The sequence below is a fragment of the Oncorhynchus gorbuscha genome, unplaced genomic scaffold, assembly GCF_021184085.1.
Source record: "Oncorhynchus gorbuscha isolate QuinsamMale2020 ecotype Even-year unplaced genomic scaffold, OgorEven_v1.0 Un_scaffold_2648, whole genome shotgun sequence".
NCBI classification, from domain to species: domain Eukaryota; kingdom Metazoa; phylum Chordata; class Actinopteri; order Salmoniformes; family Salmonidae; genus Oncorhynchus; species Oncorhynchus gorbuscha.
This window is the reverse complement of record NW_025747102.1, coordinates 23,825-46,155: the sequence shown is the minus strand read 5'-3', so window position 1 is coordinate 46,155 and position 22,331 is coordinate 23,825. Positions and strand designations below refer to the sequence as shown.

At 41.0% G+C, this 22,331-nt stretch overlaps 2 protein-coding genes across 2 annotated transcripts; both read left to right on the top strand.

The window, feature by feature from the left end:
* The first annotated feature begins 804 nt into the window (after positions 1-804).
* LOC124026216 (fish-egg lectin-like) lies at positions 805-19,313 on the top strand. Its single transcript, XM_046339328.1, has 6 exons — positions 805-981; positions 17,143-17,291; positions 17,408-17,641; positions 17,816-18,033; positions 18,168-18,286; positions 18,894-19,313. Exons 2-6 carry the CDS (start codon positions 17,237-17,239, stop codon positions 19,033-19,035), a joined length of 768 nt encoding a protein of 255 aa, XP_046195284.1. The 5' UTR covers positions 805-981; positions 17,143-17,236; the 3' UTR covers positions 19,036-19,313.
* Positions 978-3,044, top strand: LOC124026215 (fish-egg lectin-like). Its single transcript, XM_046339327.1, has 5 exons — positions 978-1,130; positions 1,244-1,477; positions 1,637-1,854; positions 1,956-2,074; positions 2,657-3,044. The coding sequence occupies exons 1-5, from the start codon at positions 1,076-1,078 to the stop codon at positions 2,796-2,798; spliced, it is 768 nt and encodes a 255-aa protein (XP_046195283.1). The 5' UTR covers positions 978-1,075; the 3' UTR covers positions 2,799-3,044.
* Positions 19,314-22,331: the final 3,018 nt, after the last annotated feature.

Sequence of the window (22,331 nt, the reverse complement as noted above, 5' to 3'; positions counted from 1 at the left end):
AAACTATATGACCTAGTGTGGCCTAGCCTAAACCACAAAAACCATCCAAGACCATTATTTCTCCTCCAGCAAACTCTATAGTTGGCTATATGCAGTCGGGCAGGTAGCGTTCACCTGGCATCCGCCAAACCCAGATTCATCCGCTGGACTGCCACGTCAATTACCTCGACTAACCTGTGCTCCCCCCCGCTGCTCTATTTTTATTTATTATTTGATTTTTTTACTTATCATTTTTAACTTAATACTTATTTATTTAAACTGCATTGTTGGTTAAGGACTTGTTGTATTCGGGGCATATAAACTTTGTAAACTTTGTAAATACTATGTGAAGAAATCCAAGGTGGGTGTGGACTTTCTATGGGCACTGTATTTCAAAATGTAAACATGGCAAATGCATACTACAATGTAAACACAGAAAACATGAGAAGAACAAAGGAATAATCTTTGTCATCAGGTGACAATAACACAACCCTTCTGGAATGGTTCTCTTCTATCTCCTCCTCTGACGAAGAGGTGGAACAAGGATCGGACCAAAATGCAGCGTGGTTAAGTCGATACATGTTTAATGAAGAATAAACACTAACAATACAAAACAATAACCGGACCGTGAAAACCTATACAGCCTATCTTGTGATAACAAAGACAGGAACATCCACCCACAAAACACTCAAAGAATATGGCTGCCTCAATATGGTTCCCAATCAGAGACAACGAAAATCACCTGCCTCTGATTAAGAACCGCCTCAAGGCAACCATAGACTTTCCTAGACAACCCTACTCATCCACAATCGCAATACCTACTAAAACCCCAATACAAAAACAAACCACAAAATAAACCCATGTCACACCCTGGCCTGACCAAATAAATGAAGACAAAACATACATACTTCGACCAGGGCGTGACACCTTCTCTCTGACGGACACCGGACACCCTCAAGTCTTTGTTAAACAGGTGGAACAGGAAGCCATCATTGGTTAAAGGTATGTGCAGGGCTATAAAAGCTCAAAGTCTTGCAAGGGGACATTTGAAGTCTGGGGTACAACCAAACGTATACTGTAGATCTACAGAGACATCATGAGAGTCACTGCAGCCGTCCTATTGGTCCTCTGTCTCCTGACCATCAGTCATGGTAAGTTACCATCATCTGAAACATGCTTGCTCAATATGGAGTTGATGAAGTTTGCTCCATAATGTCATCCTCCTTGTTGTCTGTGTGCTCGACTCATGTCTTTGTCTCCATAGCCTGGGACTGTCAGGAGGTAGTAAACATCAAGAATCTGATGCAGATCGATGCAGGACTGGGACAAGTGGTTGCTACGGACACAAGTCAAATCCCCTACTACCTGGTAGGTGATGAATGGATCCGCCTGCCTGGTTCCCTGAAGCATATCACTGTAGGACCAGCAGGGATCTGGGGTGTCAACAAGGACTATGCAATCTACAAGTATGTGGCCGGTAACTGGGTGCAAGCTGCAGGTTAGTGGAGAGAATTACCCTATTTATGCAGACGACACCTTCTTTTTAGCTTTCCTGATATCATCAGGCTGTTAAACATTTTAAATTGTAAAAGTGTAGGTCATTTGGCAGTACTCACAGATGTTTGCTTGTCCGTCTGTCTCTCTTTGTGGTCTTCAGGCCTTCTGAAACAGTTGGATGCTGGAGGTGAACAGTTTATTGCGGGGGCCAACATGGACGATACTCCATTCTGTCTGACACGTAGTGCCACAGTTGGCTACAAGGGTCCAGGCTCACCTCTTCCATGGACAGGATTGCCAGGAGCTGTGAAGTACTACAGCTGTGGACCCTTTGGGTGCTGGGCAGTCAACAAGAATGATGATATCTACTTAATGAGTGTAAGATCTGGGAAAGAGTGTGAGAGCTGGAGTAGAGTAGTAGAGGATGGAGAGTGTCAGTTATTCTAAAACTGTTTCATATTATATCTGTTTGTTTCCAGTTGAATCAAGACTGTCAAAACAACGGGTGGAGTCACATTGACGGCAAGCTTTCCATGATTGAGGTGGCAACTGATGGTCGTGTCTTTGGGGTCAACTCTGCAGGCCAAGTTTATTCCAGGTAAGGTTACTAATGAACTATGTGTCTAATAATGGTATACTTTAAATTATAATTATTATCCTTACTGTAAATGCTTTGTGAAGCTCTTTACACAACAACTAAAATACTGTAGATACATAAATAAAATCAGTCAAATATAATCAGATCTAAACTTATAGGACTTATAAAGAAATGTGTAGACATTGTAAGATGAAGTATGTAAAAGTGGGATGTCCTGTATAGCTACAGTTTGGGATAAAAACAACAACTTCCCAGACACCCCACCACTTGTTTTGGTAAACAGCTGAGGAATGTAGTTAGAGAAATGTAACCACTCTCTAATTCATACATGGAGCTACGGATGCAAAGACAGATCAATTATTTGTAAAAAAAAAATGTAACATGTTTTTTAAAGTTATACATTGTTTGTTTAAGTAAAAGCTTACATGTTAGCTTCTGATGTGGTTGAATAAAGCTCAAGAGGAAGAAGTTAAATTCTTCAAAAATCTATGGCTATATTCAATTATTACAGTCCAAAAATGTATGTACTTAAAAAAATGGATAAGCTTTAAAACATGAACCTCAACCCTTTCTTCAACACAGAGACGGCATCACAGCCAGTAAACCAGAGGGCACCGGATGGAGCAATATCCCAATGTGCATGCGCATGGGCCACGTGACCTACGACCTGGGCCGTCTTTGGGTCATCTCCAAGTCTGGAGTCACCATGGTGTGCACACCTTAGCCTCTCCTCTGCGTCTGATGGCCGTTCGGGATCTGTCTAAAGTTCACTTGTTAACTCATTGATCTCTCTTTCTGGAACAGCCTTCTGCTTGAGAATGCCCAACATTAGTTCATAAGAATCTAAAACCTACTACTAACTATACTTTTCAGAACTTTATCTCTGTCAATAGTAATCACTGATCTTAATGATCTTGCTTCAGAGGTTATTCATAGAGATGGATGGAATCCTTTTAAATGCTTATTATCTCATTATATAATAATTTCCCGCAAAAATAAAGCATTCAGTTTGAAGCTATTGTAATTTCCGTGTTTCTTTGTTTTCATATTGAACAGGGGATTTTAGTTGCTCTGCCAGTGACAATTTTAGCATGTACATCTTGGTGGGGCAAACTCAACAAATTGTTTTAGATACATTCCAGCAAAGCCACTACACTGGTAGAAAAAAGTACTTCATTGTCATACTTGAGTAAAAGTCAAGATACCTTATTAGAAAATTACTCGAGTGAACGTCACTAAGTAAAATACTACTTGATTAAAATTCGAAAAGTATTTGGTTTGAAATATACTTAAGTACTATAAGTAAATGGAATTGCTAAAAATGTACATAAGTATCAAAAGTAAAAATTCCTTATTTTAAGTAAACCAGATGGCACAATAAAAAAATTTGACGGATGGCTAGGGGAATACCTTAACACTCTTTAGTGATTTCACCAGATCAGAGGCAGTAGGGATGACTGTAAGGTGCCTCACTAGGACGAGGTAGGTGCAAGAGTCAGGAGCAGGAGAGCACTGAGGTCCAACTAGTAAAATATTTATTTGGAAGTCCAAAACATAACAAAACTGGTCAGGAAACAAACCCAACGATGGCGCCCAACAAAACAGGAATTCGAAGTGACAACAGGAGGGGAAAAAAACCAATCTACTCCTAAATAAATCACAACGGCACAGACGACCGTTAGAATAGCCTGTGGCGCAACCTAGCACAGGCCCCGAACAAACAGACATATTCCCGCACAAAATAACAGCAGGCAACGAGGTTAATGAACCCACATTAATTAACTCAATAGAACACAGGTGTCAGAAACAGACAGACACAAACGAAAAAGAATGGAAAATTCATTTGTGGAAGCTAGTAGGCCGGCATCGACGAGCACCTCCCGAACAGGAAGAGGAGCCACCTTCGGTGGAAGTCGTGACAATGACAAGGGATGTTCTCTGATAAGGGTGTGAATCGAACCATTTACTTTTGGGTGCCAGAGAATATGTATGGAGTAAAAAGTACATTTTTTTTTTTTAGGAATGTAGTGAAGTAAAAGTACAAGTTGGCAAAATAGTAAATAGTAAAATAAAGTACAGATACCCAAAAAATTACTTAAGTACCGGTAGTACATTAAAGTACATTACATCACTGCATTAAACAATCCATTAATTGCAGTATAAGGGTGACAGACAGTGCCCACATACCGTTAGGGCCTACATAAAGCTATCCAGACAGCAGAGCTTTCCTTTCTGCACCATGGAGTGAATCCTTACCACCAATACACCTGACTATCAGCGGAGCCTGGCAACCTGGTCTCAGAGAAATTAGTATTATTCTGTACGTAAATCCGAGACCACTATTTAGTATGATATGTTACATTTCGTATGGGATGTAATTCATTTGTGGCTGTCCATTACCATTTTCATACAATATGTTACAAATTATAAATTGTATTATATGTTACGAACTTGCAAAACTTACAATATGTTACATATTCTGTTTAGGTGGCTAACGTTAGCTAGCTGGCTAATGTTAGCTAGGCTAGGTCAGGGATTAAGTTTAGGAGTTAGGTTAAAGGGTTAAGGTTAGAGGAAGGGTTAGCTAAAAGGTTTAAGGTTAGGGGAAGGGTTAGCTAACATGTTAAGTAGTTGTGAAGTAGCTAATAAATAGTAAGTAGTTGATGTTGCTAATTAGCTAAATTGCTAAAGCTAGCCGTGATGAGATTCAAACGCGTTATACGCCCACCCATCCACCCAGACTTAAGTAATCATGTGTCAAACCGAACCTAACATATCATACTAATTTGAGTGTCCCAGACTTAAGTTTATGAGACCAGGCCGTGCATCGTCTGGCAGCAATACAGTTAATTCGGCATAATTCACTGCATTTTATAAAAACAGCTGATATGGCAGACTCTTGAACGTGCCGTCCTTGGCCAGCTCTCCCGCTATCTCTCTCTGAATGACCTTCTTGATCCAAATCAGTCAGGTTTCAAGACTAGTCATTCAACTGAGACTGCTCTTCTCTGTATCACGGAGGCGCTCCGCACTGCTAAAGCTAACTCTCTCTCCTCTGCTCTCATCCTTCTAGACCTATCGGCTGCCTTCGATACTGTGAACCATCATATCCTCCTCTCCACCCTCTCCGAGTTGGGCATCTCCGGCGCGGCCCACGCTTGGATTGCGTCCTACCTGACAGGTCGCTCCTACCAGGTGGCGTGGCGAGAATCTATCTCCCCACCACGCGCTCTCACCACTGGTGTCCCCCAGGGCTCTGTTCTAGGCCCTCTCCTATTCTCGCTATACACCAAGTCACTTGGCTCTGTCATAACCTCACATGGTCTCTCCTATCATTGCTATGCAGACGACACACAATTAATCTTCTCCTTTCCCCCTTCTGATGACCAGGTGGCGAATCGCATCTCTGCATGTCTGGCAGACATATCAGTGTGGATGACGGATCACCACCTCAAGCTGAACCTCGGCAAGACGGAGCTGCTCTTCCTCCCGGGGAAGGACTGCCCGTTCCATGATCTCGCCATCACGGTTGACAACTCCATTGTGTCCTCCTCCCAGAGCGCTAAGAACCTTGGCGTGATCCTGGACAACACCCTGTCGTTCTCAACTAACATCAAGGCGGTGGCCCGTTCCTGTAGGTTCATGCTCTACAACATCCGCAGAGTACGACCCTGACTCACACAGGAAGCGGCGCAGGTCCTAATCCAGGCACTTGTCATCTCCCGTCTGGATTACTGCAACTCGCTGTTGGCTGGGCTCCCTGCCTGTGCAATTAAACCCCTACAACTCATCCAGAACGCCGCAGCCCGTCTGGTGTTCAACCTTCCCAAGTTCTCTCACGTCACCCCGCTCCTCCGCTCTCTCCACTGGCTTCCAGTTGAAGCTCGCATCCGCTACAAGACCATGGTGCTTGCCTACGGAGCTGTGAGGGGAACGGCACCTCAGTACCTCCAGGCTCTGATCAGGCCCTACACCCAAGCAAGGGCACTGCATTCATCCACCTCTGGCCTGCTCGCCTCCCTACCACTGAGGAAGTACAGTTCCCGCTCAGCCCAGTCAAAACTGTTCGCTGCTCTGGCCCCCCAATGGTGGAACAAACTCCCTCACGACACCAGGACAGCGGAATCAATCACCACCTTCCGGAGACACCTGAAACCCCACCTCTTTAAGGAATACCTAGGATAGGATAAAGTAATCCTTCTACCCACCCCCCCCTTAAAAGATTTAGATGCACTATTGTAAAGTGGCTGTTCCACTGGATGTCATAAGATGAATGCACCAATTTGTAAGTCGCTCTGGATAAGAGCGTCTGCTAAATGACTTAAATGTAACGTAAATGTAATGTTAGCCTGAAATTTGAAATATTTTATGAGGCATTTGTGGTCTAAAAAGGAAGGAAAATACAATCCCGAGGATTCACTTTTATGTGAAATATACCGACTCACAGACAGCGCATTGAGCAAACAAAACAACGCTCGCAAAATCAACTGGAATTACATGGAGAAAAATACCTGAGCTAATTATAATACACAAAGTAAGCAAAACAATTAAATGCATAATTCCAACATTACCTAAAATAATGAACACGATACTAATGAGATAGACCTATATATACAATATAACAATTGAGATGTACAAAATACAGTATAAGGGAAAAAGTTGTGGATAAGAGGGAAGCAAGCATTCTGATTATGACATTAAATCAGCGAGTTTAAATGGAATTAATTGATATGCCTATTTGTTTCAGCCCTTTTGAAATGGACAGAAACAGAATACGCCGTTCTTACTGTATTCCCCCTATACACCAAGTCAGAATAGTAAGATAAATAACAGGGGCAAAGATGCAGACAATAAAAGCTCTTACAATATTCAATAATAGGTGCACCACCGTCAGTTTACATAAGGAAGGTGGCAGTCCCTCTTGTAGGCAAACTTTATCATCATCAAACTTGGTCATCAAAGTCTGGCATTCTCTGGATGAAGTCATGCTGGATTGATGCATGACCAATGATTTCAACCTTTTCTGGCCCATAATGTTGCGTGGGAATGTTTATCCTTTTAAGCTTGATAATGAGACCCATTCAGACAGATGTTGTCCATCCTTTAAACCAGACCTGGACCACACACCCTCTCCACTGAATAGCAGACAGGGGAAGAAAAATAGTGATTGCTTTGCGGCACTTGCAGCAAATTATTGAATTTGTGATTTCTGACTTGTGTAACGTTTATGTCCAATGGCCGATGAGCACAGAGATGTTTTATTCATAATGTATCTTCATATGATAAGGATTGAAAAGGATTTCCCAGTACATTGGCAATGTGATTCATAATGATGACTGCTTGTCTAGCTACATTTACATTTACATTTACATTTAAGTCATTTAGCAGACGCTCTTATCCAGAGCGACTTACAAATTGGTGCATTCACCTTATGACATCCAGTGGAACAGTCACTTTACAATAGTGCATCTAAAACTTAAGGGGGGTGAGAGGGATTACTTATCCTATCCTAGGTATTCCTTAAAGAGGTGGGGTTTCAGGTGTCTCCGGAAGGTGGTGATTGACTCCGCTAGCTAAGATTTTGAAAGTATGATGTTGACATGATCAGTCCAATCAAAGCTACGGTATAACATGTTTTGACATCTTTTTTATCTGAACCAAACATAGACATCTATGACTGTTTCAGATTTAGGTTTGGACCGGACTAAAAACCAACTTCCGTGGACATAGAAATCAAGGCCATAGAAATCGTGGACATAGAAATCCAGACAGGACCAAAAAAAGATGTCCAGAAGGTGTCTGCATTTATCCGTGTTTACTGGGGTGTAGCCTACAGTGTCGCCTGAAACAGCGTTTTATGAATGGCCATCTATATGGTAGGCCAAAAAAAGAACATCAGGTCCAGACGAACCAAAAAAAGACGTCCAGAGGACATTGGCGTCGGCCCGTGCTCACTGGGATGTAGAGTACCATGTAGGCCATCAAAGGAAATGTATAAATAATGTGTTAGAGCCACCGTTTGTAAAAAACAGGCTGTTGTGTCATACATTGTATCTCCTGCCTGTAGGCTACAGAAAAGGCTATACACTATTTCTACCATATATTATATCCAGGTACGGGATCAAGCGCGTGAACCAACATTTTTTATGGGCTTAATCATAGAATTACATATACAGTCCCTAAGGATCTCTGTGGGCCTAGTCAAAAATATTTTTTGTTTAACTTATATGTTTAAATATGTTACATTTTAATGTGGCATAAACATAACAAATCAATAATTTTTTCATCTGATTGTCAAACTATCATTTCAAAAGGCTCCTCCATAGGCCACCCGCACATGTTTATCCACTTGCAAGATATTTCCAGCTTCCAAATAGTGGTGAGTGGATAGATACATCTTTTTCACAAAACACCAAAAAGTTTAATGTCAAATTTGGCTACTGTCACCAGGGAAGAATTTATACGTCCACTGCTGTTGCCGCGCGTTTCAGTGCCGGCCACTCATCTCTGCCTTGGCAAAATGTCAATGTTCTCGTTGAACCATATCGTATGAGTGTAGGCTATACAATTTTTTTCGCCATTCATTTGTCATGTCTCTAACATGCGGTAATCATAAAAAGTTGTGTAATAGCCTAGAGTTTTTGTGAATGGCTCATGTCTCACCCTGGCTCTATCTGCTACATCATTTATGTTGGTGGAGCGTCACAGCGATGCCAACAGAGGGGCCGCTGGGAATGAACATGCAAAATATTTTGTACCCCTGCCTTATCACAGGGCGACATCAGTGCTCACCTAAAAAGCATATGTGCCACTGGTTGAGAGCAATTGTAATGGTTTTTGGGCAGAATTACATGACGTTTTTTTCACCCCTATGTGTAGTTAAAAGACAATTCTGAGTGTAAACAGCTCATTTACATTTTCAGGCAAGTGATCCAATCTTCAGGTAACCAAAAAAATACTCCTGACTTGCCCGATGGGCAGGTGCCTTTCAGACATTAATGTAAATCCCTGATGTGCATGAAGCACGTGACCTACGACCTGGGTCGTCTTTGGGTCGTCTCCACGTCTGGCTTCACCATGCAGTGCCCACATTGAGAATAATTAGTAGTGGGCAAAAACATCCATCATTCTGTATGAACAAGGCATTTGAGAATGCAATCCTTGTCACAGCTCATCATCTCTCATAATACATCATGATCATAGCTCAATCTACCATCAGTGTCCAATAACTAGGCACTCAGTCAATGTTCCAATGTTCGTAGTTCAATGTTAGATGAGTAATCAGCATCCCATAACTACACAGAATAATAGGCATCCCATAACTACACAGAATAATAGGCATCCCATAACTAGTCATTAATCAATGTTCAAATAGTTCAGTCACAGACACGACATAAACATCTTACCTAAATGTACACTTTAAAACATTTCACTTGGGAAAAGTCCAGTGAGCTTCGATATGGCTGTAATTAAAATTGAGTAATTGTTCAGCTGACATGGAATACTCCATCAACCCAATGATTTCTGCTCAATGTAAAACTATTTTGAACTTAAATATTGAAGTTTGCAAACAAAGAGAGTATAATTTGCTGAGACTGACAACTTTAGAAAACTCTGTTGGCTGAAAATACATGTCTCATTAACATATTTCCCAGTGTGCTACCACTGAAATAACAGCAAATTATTGTCAATGTTGATATCCCCTGTAGGGTTGTGATTCATTGAGGTTAAATGAAAAGCAACAGAGTTGGTTTCCTTCCCTGTTTCGGCAGCCTCCTTGAATCTCCATCCGACACTCTAAAATGTAGATGACTGTCTTTAGCAAATTCTCTTCTTACCAGTGATAAACAAATGATTCACCAGATGTGTCAGTTGTGTTAGAGCTGAACAAATGCCAATTATCAAAACAACATGGTTTTTGGCGCATATACAGTTGATAATGTGTTAGTTAACAAATAAAACAAGTAATCAGAGTACATTAACTTATCAACGGATCACAAACTGTTTCTGCATATTGATTATTGATGTTTTTTATACTTCTTTTTTGTACTATACATGGAACTAATATAAATTGTGAGGGTTTACCCTGCCTACTCTTGTGAGATTGTTTTATCTGTTTATCTGGTCTGTGGCTACTTGGGGCAGATTTGATAGAGCCCACGTTCTTGTCTTGCATGGAGAAATAATTCTAGTTCACAAATGTCTTAGTGTGTTTGGACCATGATAGTTTGTTGGTGATGTGGATACCAAGGAACTTGAAGCTCTCAACCTGCTCCACTACAGCCCTGTCGACGAGAATAGGGGCGTGCTCAGTCCTCCCTTTCCTGTTGTCCACAATCATCTTCTTTGTCTTTATCATGTTGAGGGAGAGGCTGTTGTCCTGGCACCTCCTCCCTATAGGCTGTCGTACTGTTGTGTCATCTGCAAATTTAATGATGGTGTTGGAGTTGTGCCTGGCACTGCAGTCCTGAGTGAACAGGGAGTACAGGAGGGGACTGAGCACGCACCCTTGAGGGGCGCCCGTGTTGAGGATCAGCGTGACATATGTTTTGTTACCTACCTTTAACACCTGGGGGCGGCCCATCAGGAAGTCCAGGATCCAGTTACAGAGGGAGGTGTTAATTGCCAGGTTCCTTAGCTAAGTTATGAGCTTTGAGGGCACTATGGTGTTGAAGGCTGAGCTGTCGTAAATGAATAGCATTCTCACATAGGTATTCCTTTTGTGCAGGTGGCAAAGGGCAGTACAATAGAGATTGCATCATCAGTATGAAAATCTGAGTGGTTCTAGGGTTTCTGGGATAATGGTGTTGATGTGAGCCAGACGTGAGTGCTACGGGTTGGTAGTCATTTAGACAGGTTACCTTAGTGTTCTTGGGCACAGGGACTATGGGATTCTGCTTGAAACATGTTGATATTACAGACTCAGTCAGGAAAGGGTTGAAAATGTCAGTGAAGACACTTGCCAGTTGATCAGCGCATGCTCGGAGTACACGTCCTTGCAATCCATCTGGCCCGGTGCCTTGTGAATGTTGACATATTTAAAGGTCTTACTCACATCGGCTATGGAGTGAGTGATCACACAGTCATCCGGAACAGCTGATGCTCTCATGCATGTTTCAGTGTTACAGTGCTTCCCTTTGTAGTCTGTAATAGTTTGCAAGCCCTGCAACATTCGACGAGCTGGTGTAGTACGATTCAATGTTAGTCCTGTATTGACGCTTTGCCTGTTTGATTGTGCGCTGGAGGGCATTGCAGGATTTCTTATAAGCTTCCGGGTTGGAATCCTGCTCCTTGAAAGCGGCAGCTCTACCCTTTAGCTCAGTGCGGATGTTGCCTGTAATCCAAAGCTTCTGGTTGGAATATGTACTAGTCACTGTGGGGACGACATCATCGATGCACTTATTGATGAAAACAGTGACTGATGTGGTATACTCCTCAAAGTGTTCATGATTTTTATTTTCAAAACAACACTCAAACAAAATAACTTTTGAAAACAAAAGCATCTAGTTCTGTCAGGTACAGAAGCGAAACAGAAAACAAGATCCCACAAAAACCAAACGGAAAATGACAACTTATATGTGATCCCCAATCAGAGACAACGATAGACAGCTGCCTCTGATTTGGAACCACACTCGGCCAAAACAAAGAAATAGAAAACATAGACTTTCCACCCGAGCCACACCCTGACCTAACCAAACATAGAGAATAATTGGGATCTCTAAGGTCAGGGCATGACGAGAGGATGGAATTATGGTCAGATTTGCCAAATGGAGGGCGGGGGAGAGCTATGTACACGTCTCTGTGTGTGGAGTAAAGATAGTTTTGCAATGGTCGCCAGGGAAGCATACATTTGTTTTTACTATGGCCCACGTCAACTCTGGCTGACTTCTTTACAATACAACTTTGTCCATTAGTTAGAGCGAACAACCAAAATATGTCTTCTGCTCCGTACTCACCCCCCCAAACAGCAGACATCACACATACAGTTGAGAGGAGCACAAGTTCAATCTGTAGTGCAGCACCCCTGGATAGAAAACATGTTGTGGGGTTATCGGGGACTTTGCTCAAGGTCCCAACATCAAGGGAATGTTTTGAGGATGTGAACCCAGCAGCCCTTCAGTTGTGAAATCAATTCCGCCTGTTTATTCCAGCGGCCAGCCCGGGATTCGAACAGGACACTTTTTGGGCCACAGGTCTAATTCCTTAGCCACTGGCTACCTACCACAAGTACAGTATGTATTGTTGCCTGACTGGTTCCAGAGAAGAAGAAAAAAGGAGTAAACAGTTATTCTACAGAAAGAGTTAATCTGACAAATGAAGACAAATGCTATGTGTACATACTGTATAAGGTTTTAGGGTGTAGTAGAACAATTTACATGCAGTGTCTGTCATCAGCAGCCGAAAGAGAGATCCTCTGTCTCTGGTAGTTCTGGGTTACTGCCAGACTGAGCAAAACATACAGTAGAGGTGCGAAGGTAATATCACTGGGGAAGCCAGAAAAAAAGCCATATTACAACCTATGTTGTCATAGTTGTGATAGGGGCGGCAGGGTAGCCTAGAGCGTTGGGCTAGTCACCGAAAGGTTGTAAGTTCAAATCCCCGAGCTGACAAAGGTACAAATCTGTCGTTCTGCCCCAGAACAAGGCAGTTAATCCACTGTTCCTAGGCTGTCATTGAAAAAAAGAATTTGTTCTTAACTGACTTGCCTAGTTAAAAAAGGTAAAATAAATATATTTAAAAAATAGTTGTTTGAGTTGTATAACCTGTTAGTTCATATGCCTTGCGACCCTGATATATATGCCTAAGGCTGAGGCAATAAGAATACACTGTGACAAAATAAATTCAACCACACCTTTGTTCATCTTGAAACCAGATAGCAATCTCTGTCCACAAAGCATATTGCATCTAACAAACATTGACACGACAAACAGCATGGTCAAGGAAGTTCATTTGTCTGACATTTTGTCTGACATTTAATGACCACTAAACAACTATTGATTTAGAACCACGTTACCGCAAGTATGAAAAAATAAACAGGAGCTGCCTCCACTATTCCAGCACCATTTAATCTTCAACATTTTAACATCAAATACCCTATGCTTAGTCTAATACAGCGACAGCTAATATACCAAAATATATCAAAAACGATTTAGTCCAATCAATGTCCAATCAATGTAATCTCACTGTGTTCTTTGGGACCTTCAATGCTGCAGAAATGTGTTGGTATCCTTCCCTAGATCTGTGCCTCACCACAATCCTGTCTCAGATCTCTACAGACAATTCCTTTGATATCATGGCTTGGTTTTTTCTCTGACATGCACTGTCAACTGTGGGACCTGATATAGACAGTTTAACTTTCTAGATCATGTCCAATCAATTGAATTCACAACAGGTGGATGATCAATGAAAACAGGAAGCACCTGAGCTCAAAATGAGTCTCGTATCAAAGGGACTGATGTGTAAATAAGGTATTTCTGTTTTATATATTCAACAAATGTAACAAAATCTTGCTTTGTCGTTATGGGGTATTGTGTGTGTAGATGTCGTTTTGTGCAGTCTGCTTTACATAATATAAGGAATGCAAAATGATTTATACTTTTCATTTTGATATTGTATTTAGACTATTTAGACTATTTTAAGGACTATTTTACTGGGTGACTTTCACTTGTAGGTGTGGACTCATCTAGTGGGCTGGATACTTGACTTTTTTACCATCAGAAGCCAGAGGTTGAGGGGAAATGGGTGCCTGTCAGGGGAGCTGGCATCATCAACAGGCTCACCTCTGGGACTTCCTCTCACCACTCCAATATATCCTGTATATTCTGTCGTAGCCACTACACTCAGAAAAAAGGGTTCCAAAAGGGTTGTTTGGCTGTCCCCATAGAATAACCCCCTTTGATTCAAGGTAGAACCCTTTTTGGTTCCAGATAGAACCTTTTTGGGTACTGTCATGTTTTGTCTTAGATTGTCTTGTCATTTTGCTTTTCCCTCTGTTCATTTTCCCCCTGCTGGTCTTTTTAGGTTCGTTCCCCTTTTTCTCTCTCCCTTCCTCTCTCTCTTCTCTCTATCGTTCCGTTCCTGCTCCCAGCTGTTCCTATTCCCCTAATCAATCATTTAGTCTTCCCACACCTGTTCCCGATCCTTTTCCCTGATTAGAGTCCCTATTTCTCTCCTTGTTTTCCGTTCCTGCCCTGTCGGATCCTTGTCTATTGTTCACCGTGCTGTGTCTATGTATCGCCCTGTCGTGTCGTGTTTCCCTCAGATGCTGCGTGGTGAGCAGGTGTCTGAGTCTGCTACGTTCAAGTGCCTTCCCGAGGCAACCTGCAGTTCTTGATCAAGTCTCCAGTCTGTTCTCGTCATTACGAGTAGAATTATGCCTTTTGATTGTAAAGTTACTTTACTGGATTAAAGACTCTGTTTTCGCCAAGTCGCTTTTGGGTCCTCATTCACCTGCATAACAGGTACCATGTTGGACCTCCCAAAAGAGTTCTACCTGGAACCGAAAAGGGTTCTTCAAAGGGTTTTCCTTTTGGGACAGCCGAAGAACCCTTTTCGGTTCTAAATCTCACCTTTTTTTCAATGAGTGTTCGAGAATGTAGTTTGTGGACGACTCAGTAATAGTCCTTCATGCAGTTAAAACTGCTAATGATTTTGTACATTGATGCGACAGTATATTCTTACAACTGAATGTGACAAACACTAAAGATATGTGTATTGATTTCAGGCATTAACCCCATACCCCTCAGAACACTATCATCAAGAGCCTGGTGGTAGACAGCAGGTGGTATACATTATGCTCTAGCTGGTCTGACCAGCATGGTCTAGCTGGTTTTGCTGGTGACAAGCCTTCAGTGTATTTTGGACAATGGTGACAAGCCTTCACTGTGTTTTCGACACAGGTGACAAACCTTCACTGTGTTTTGGACACATACAAGCTTATAATGGTGATGCTGTTATACTGGTGACGAAGCTGGTCAAGCTGGTCTGATCACGTACAACAGTTTGGGTCGTATTTAGTGATATTTCTAACCCTGGAAGTCATTCTGGATGCATATTGTGTGAGAAGAAAAGTTCAAAATGGTTTATATCCCCACTCTGGGTAGATTCTGATAGGTATTAAACATCCATTTTCAAGCCAGCATGACGTGACTTGATTCTGGTGACTGGCTTATGTTGGTCACCATCAAAAACACACTGAAGTCTGGTCATCACAAAAAGATAACAAAGAGACCACGGAAACTAAGCAAAGGCTGGTCACCAGCATCCTCAACAGGCTCTTCCTGGTCTAGGCTGTTTTTCTCAGCAGAGGAGGCCATCTTCTTTACCCATGTGAATACTATTACCATCATGGTATGGGTATGCTTGACATTGGCAAAGACTGGGGAGTTTTTCAGGATGAAAAGAAACAGGATGAAGCTAAGTACAGGAAAAATCATAGAGGACAACCTGATCAGTCTGCTTCACACCAGACACCGGGAGAGGAATTCACCTTTCAGCAGGACTAAGACAAATCTACACTGATTGGTTACTGTCACGGTCATCAAAATGAGGAGACCAAGGAGCAGCGTGGTAAGTGAACATAACTCTTTAATTAAAGAGAGAACACTGAACAGAACTAAATAACAAAACGAACCGTGATACAATATGGCTAGTGCAGAACAGGCAACTAAACCTAGAATAATAACCTACAAAATACCCAGGGAATATGGCTAGTGCAGAACAGGCAACTAAACATAGAATAACAACCTACAAAATACCCAGGGAATATGGCTAGTGCAGAACAGGCAACTAAACATAGAATAACAACCTACAAAATACCCAGGGAATAATGCAGAACAGGCAACTAAACCTAGAATAACAACCTACAAAATACCCAGGGAATATGGCTAGTGCAGAACAGGCAACTAAACCTAGAATAACAACCTACAAAATACCCAGGGAATATGGCTAGTGCAGAACAGGCAACTAAACATAGAATAACAACCTACAAAATACCCAGGGAATATGGCTAGTGCAGAACAGGCAACTAAACCTAGAATAACAACCTACAAAATACCCAGGGAATATGGCTAGTGCAGAACAGGCAACTAAACATAGAATAACAACCTACAAAATACCCAGGGAATATGGCTAGTGCAGAACAGGCAACTAAACATAGAATAACAACCTACAAAATACGCAAGGAATATGGCTAGTGCAGAACAGGCAACTAAACATAGAATAATAACCTACAAAATACCCAAGGAATATGGCTAGTGCAGAACAGGCAACTAAACCTAGAATAACAACCTACAAAATACCCAGGGAATATGGCTAGTGCAGAACAGGCAACTAAACATAGAATAATAACCTACAAAATACCCAAGGAATATGGCTACCTCAATATGGTCCCCGATCAGAGACAACGATAAACAGCTGCCTCTGATTGAGAATCTAGGCAACCTTAGACATATAAAAACCTAGACTAGACAACCCCTAGACATACAAAAAACCCTAGACAATACAAAAACTAAACAAACCACCCTTGTCACAATCTGACCTAACCAAATAATAAAGAAAACAAAGATAACTAAGGTCAGGGCGTGACAGTTACCAAGAAGACAGTGAATGTTCCTGAGTGGCCAAGTTACAGTTTTGAGTTAAGTCTGCTTGAGTTTTGAGTTAAGTCTGCCCCCCCCCCCCCCCCCCACACACACACACACACATTGACACTGTACCGGTACCCCCTCGAAATAGCCTCGCTACTGTTATTTTACTGCTGCTCTTTAAATATTTTTTATTTTTTACTTATCAATTTTTTACTTAATACTTATTTATTTAAACTGCATTGTTGGTTAAGGACTTGTTGTATTTGGCGCATATACACTTTGTAAACTTTGTAAATACTATGTGAAGAAATCCAAGGTGGGTGTGGACTTTCTATAGGCGCTGTATTTCAAAATGTAAACATGGCAAATGCATACTACAATGTAAACACAGAAAACATGAGAAGAACAAAATAATGATCTTTGTCATCAGGTGATCTCTTTGTTAAACAGGTGGAACAGGAAGCCATCATTGGCTGAAAGGTATGTGCAGGGCTATAAAAGCTCAAAGTCTTGCAAGGGGACAATTGAAGTCTGGTGTACAACCAAACGTATACTGTAGATCTACAGAGACATCATGAGAGTCACTGCAGCCGTCCTATTGGTCCTCTGTCTCCTGACCATCAGTCATGGTAAGTAACCATCATCTGAAACATGCTTGATCAACTTGAAATTGATCATCAAGTTCACTCCATAATGTCATCCTCCTTGTTGTCTGTGTGCTCGACTCATGTCTTTGTCTCCAAAGCCTGGGACTGTCAGGAGGTAGTAAACATCAAGAATCTGATGCAGATCGATGCAGGACTGGGACAAGTGGTTGCTACGGACACAAGTCAAATCCCCTACTACCTGGTAGGTGATAAATGGATCCGCCTGCCTGGTTCCCTGAAGCATATCACTGTAGGACCAGCAGGGATCTGGGGTGTCAACAAGGACTATGCAATCTACAAGTATGTAGCCGGTAACTGGGTGCAAGCTGCAGGTTAGTGGAGAGAATTACTCAATATTTATCCAGATGACACCTTGTTTTCAGCTTTCCTGATATCATCAGGCTGTTGAAAACATTTTAAATTGTAAACTTGTAGGTCATTTGGCAGTACTCACAGATATGTGCTCCTTGTTTGCTTGTCCGTCTGTCTGTCTTTGTGGTCTTCAGGCCTTCTGAAACAGTTGGATGCTGGAGGTGAACAGTTTATTGCGGGGGCCAACATGGACGATACTCCATTCTGTCTGACACGTAGTGCCACAGTTGGCTACAAGGGTTCAGGCTCACCTCTTCCATGGACAGGATTGCCAGGAGCTGTGAAGTACTACAGCTGTGGACCCTTTGGGTGCTGGGCAGTCAACAAGAATGATGATATCTTCTTAATGAGTGTAAGATCTGGGAAAGAGTGTGAGAGCTGGAGTATAGTAGTAGAGGATGGAGAGTGTCAGTTATTCTAAAACTGTTTCATATTATATCTGTTGTAATTGTCCTAAAACACCTGATTGAATCTGTTTGTTTCCAGCTGAATCAAGACTGTCAAAACAACGGGTGGAGTCACATTGACGGCAAGCTTTCCATGATTGAGGTGGCAACTGATGGTGGTGTCTTTGGGGTCAACTCTGCAGGCCAAGTTTATACCAGGTAAGGTTACTACTGAACTATGTGTATAATAATGGTATACCTTTAATTATAATTATTATCCTTACTGTAAATGCTTTGTGAAGCTCTTTACACAACAACTAAAATACTGTAGATACATAAATAAAATCAGTCAAATATAATCAGATCTAAACTTATAGGACTTATAAAGAAATGTGTAGACATTGTAAGATGAAGTATGTAAAAGTGGGATGTCCTGTGAAGCTACAGTTTGGGATAAAAACAACAACTTCCCAGACACCCCACCACTTGTTTTGGTAAACAGCTGAGGAATGTAGTTAGAGAAATGTAACCACTCTCAAATTCATACATGGAGCTACGGATGCAAAGACTGATCAATTATTTGTAAAAAAAAAATGTAACATGTTTTTTAAAGTTATACATTGTTTGTTTACAATAACATTGTTTACAAACAATTGAGTAAAAGCTTACATTTTAGCTTCTTTTGTGGTTGAATCAAGCTCAAGAGGCAGAATTTTTAGTCTTCAAAAATCTATGGCTATATTCAATTATTACATTCCAAAAATGGATGTACTTAAAAAAATGGATAAGCTTTAAAACATGAACCTCAACCCTTTCTTCAACACAGAGACGGCATCACAGCCAGTAAACCAGAGGGCACCGGATGGAGCAATATCCCAATGTCCATGCTCATGGGCCACGTGACCTACGACCTGGGCCATCTTTGGGTCATCTCCAAGTCTGGAGTCACCATGGTGTGCACACCTTAGCCTCTCTGCATCTGAATGCCGTTCGGGATCTGTCTAAAGTTCACTTGCTAACTCATTGATCTCTCTTTTTGGAACAGCCTTCTGCTTGAGAATGCCCAACATCAGTTCATAAGAATCCTTCATTCTAAAACCTACTACTAACTATACTTTTCAGTACTTTATCTCTGTCAATAGTAATCACTGAATTTAATGATCTTGCTTCAGAGGTTATTCATTGAGATGGATGGAATCCTTTTTAATGCTTATTAAAAAGCATTATATAATCATTTCCTGTAAAAATAAAGCATTCAGTTTGAAGCTATTGTAATTTCCGTGTTTCTTTGTTTTCATATTGAACAGGGGGATTTTAGTTCCTCTGCCAGTGACAATTTTGGCATGTACATCTTGGTGAGGCAAACTCAACAAATTGTTTGAGATACATTCCAGCAAAGCCACTACACTGGTAGAACACACCACCACTACACCACCAATACACCTGGCTCTCAGCGGAGCCTGGCAACCTGGTCTCAGAGAAATTAGTATTATTCTGTACGTAAATCCGAGACACTATTTAGTATGATATGTTACATTTCGTATGGGATGTATTCATTTGTGGATGTCCATTACCATTTTCATACAATATGTTACAAATTATAAATTGTATTATATGTTACGAACTTGCAAAACTTACAATATGTTACATATTCTGTTTAGGTGGCTAACGTTAGCTAGGCTAGGTTAGGGATTAAGTTTAGGAGTTAGGTTAAAGGGTTAATTGCTAAAGCTAGCCGTGATGAGATTCAAACGCGTTATGCGCCCACCCATCCACCCAGACTTAAGTAATCATGTGTCATACCAAACCTAACATATCATACTAATTTGAGTGTCCCAGACTTACGTTTATGAGACCAGGCTGTGCATCGTCTGGCAGCAATACAGTTAATTCGGCATAATTCACTGCATTTTATAAAAACAGCTGATATGGCAGACTTGCTTAAATAAATATGGTTTCTACGGATTCCTTGTGGATTTGTGTAACTCGATAAGAACCACATTCTCCTTCAATAATAACATATGCCGACATGAGTTTAGACTTTTGAACCATACACAAACATTATTACATTTATGTTCAGTAAATTCACAATGTTTGTTCTGATCATTAGCAAACGAGCTGCGACAAGGTAGGCCTATTCTTTTAGTACTTTCGAAATGGACACCGACAGAAATTCATATGTTATTTCAGATAAATTCAGCAATGTGTTGAGGCCTAAACTTTACTCTTCATTAAATTAAACTTTTATGTGAAATATACCGACTCACAGACAGCGCATTGAGCAAACAAAACAACCCTCACAAAATCAACTGGAATTACATGGAGAAAAACACCTGAGCTAATTATAATACACAAAGTAAGCAAAACAATTAAATGCATAATTCCAACATTACCTAAAATAATGAACAAGATACTAATGAGATAGACCTATATAAGTAATATAACAATTGAGATGTACAAAATACAGCTTAAGGGGAAAATGTGTGGATAAGAGGGAAGCCATCATTTTGATTATGACATTAATCAGCGAGTTTAAATGGAATTAGTTGATATGCCTATTTGATTCAGCCCTTTTGAAATGGACAGAAACAGAATACGCCGTTCTTACTGTATTCCCCCTATACACCAAGTCAGAATAGTAAGATAAATAACAGGGGCAAAGATGTAGACAATAAAAGCTCTTATAATATTCAATAATAGGTGCACCACCGTCAGTTTACTTAAGGAAGGTGGCGTGGCAGTCCCTCTTGTAGGCAAACTTTGTCATCATCAAACTTGGTCATCAAAGTCTGGCATTCTCTGGATGAAGTCATGCTGGATTGATGCATGACCAATGATTTCAACCTTTTCTGGCCCATAATGTTGCGTGGGAATGTTTATCCTTTTAAGCTTGATAATGAGACCCATTCAGACAGATGTTGTCCCTCCTTTAAACCAGACTTGGACCACACACCCTCTCCACTGAATAGCAGGCAGGGGAAGAAAAATAGTGATTGCTTTGCGGCACTTGCAGCAAATTGTTGAATTTGTGATTTCTGACTTGTGTAACGTTTATGTCCAATGGCTGATGAGCACAGAGATGTTTTATTCATAATGTATCTTCATATGATAAGGATTGAAAAGGATTTCCCAGTACATTGGCAATGTGATTCATAATGATGACTGCTTGTCTAGCTACATATCATGCTAGCTAAGATTTTGAAAGTATGATGTTGACATGATCAGTCCAATCAAAGCTACGGTATAACATGTTTTGACGTCTTTTTTATCTGAACCAAACATAGACATCTATGACTGTTTCAGATTTAGGTTTGGACCGGACTAAAAACCAACTTCCGTGGACATAGAAATCAAGGCCATAGAAATCGTGGACATAGAAATCCAGACAGGACCAAAAAAAGATGTCCAGAAGGTGTCTGCATTTATCCGTGTTTACTGGGGTGTAGCCTACAGTGTCGCCTGAAACAGCGTTTTATGAATGGCCATCTATATGGTAGGCCAAAAAAAGAACATCAGGTCCAGACGAACCAAAAAAAGACGTCCAGAGGACATTGGCGTCGGCCCGTGCTCACTGGGATGTAGAGTACCATGTAGGCCATCAAAGGAAATGTATAAATAATGTGTTAGAGCCACCGTTTGTAAAACAGGCTGTTGTGTCATACATTTTATCTCCTGCCTGTAGGCTACAGAAAAGGCTATACACTATTTCTACCATATACTATATCCAGGTACGGGATCAAGCGCGTGAACCAACATTTTTTATGGGCTTAATCATAGAATTACATATACAGTCCCTAAGGATCTCTGTGGGCCTAGTCAAAAATATTTTTTGTTTAACTTATATGTTTAAATATGTTACATTTTAATGTGGAATAAACATAACAAATCAATAATTTTTTCATCTGATTGTCAAACTATCATTTCAAAAGGCTCCTCCATAGGCCACCCGCACATGTTTATCCACTTGCAAGATATTTCCAGCTTCCAAATAGTGGTGAGTGGAAAGAGACATCTTTTTCACAAAACACCAAAAAGTTTCATGTCAAATTTGGCTACTGTCACGAGGGAAGAATTTATGCGTCCACTGCTGTTGCTGTGTGTTTCGGTGCCGGCCACTCATCTCTGCCTTGGCAAAATGTCAATGTTCTGTTGAACCACATCGTATTTGAATGTAGGCTATACCATTATTTTTCAAGTTCATTCGTTCATTTCTCATGCCTCTAACATGCGGTAATCATAAAAAGTCGTGTGATAGGCTAGAGTT

Excerpts from the sequence above, each read along its gene's own strand:
- LOC124026216 (XM_046339328.1), top strand. The coding sequence starts at position 17,237 with ATGAGAGTCACTGCAGCCGTCCTATTGGTCCTCTGTCTCCTGACCATC. Across the intron at positions 17,292-17,407 it reads TCTCCTGACCATCAGTCATG|CCTGGGACTGTCAGGAGGTA; the intron begins GTAAGTAACCAT and ends TTGTCTCCAAAG. Across the intron at positions 17,642-17,815 it reads TAACTGGGTGCAAGCTGCAG|GCCTTCTGAAACAGTTGGAT; the intron begins GTTAGTGGAGAG and ends TGTGGTCTTCAG.
- LOC124026215 (XM_046339327.1), top strand. The coding sequence starts at position 1,076 with ATGAGAGTCACTGCAGCCGTCCTATTGGTCCTCTGTCTCCTGACCATC. Across the intron at positions 1,131-1,243 it reads TCTCCTGACCATCAGTCATG|CCTGGGACTGTCAGGAGGTA; the intron begins GTAAGTTACCAT and ends TTGTCTCCATAG. Across the intron at positions 1,855-1,955 it reads ATGATATCTACTTAATGAGT|TTGAATCAAGACTGTCAAAA; the intron begins GTAAGATCTGGG and ends GTTTGTTTCCAG.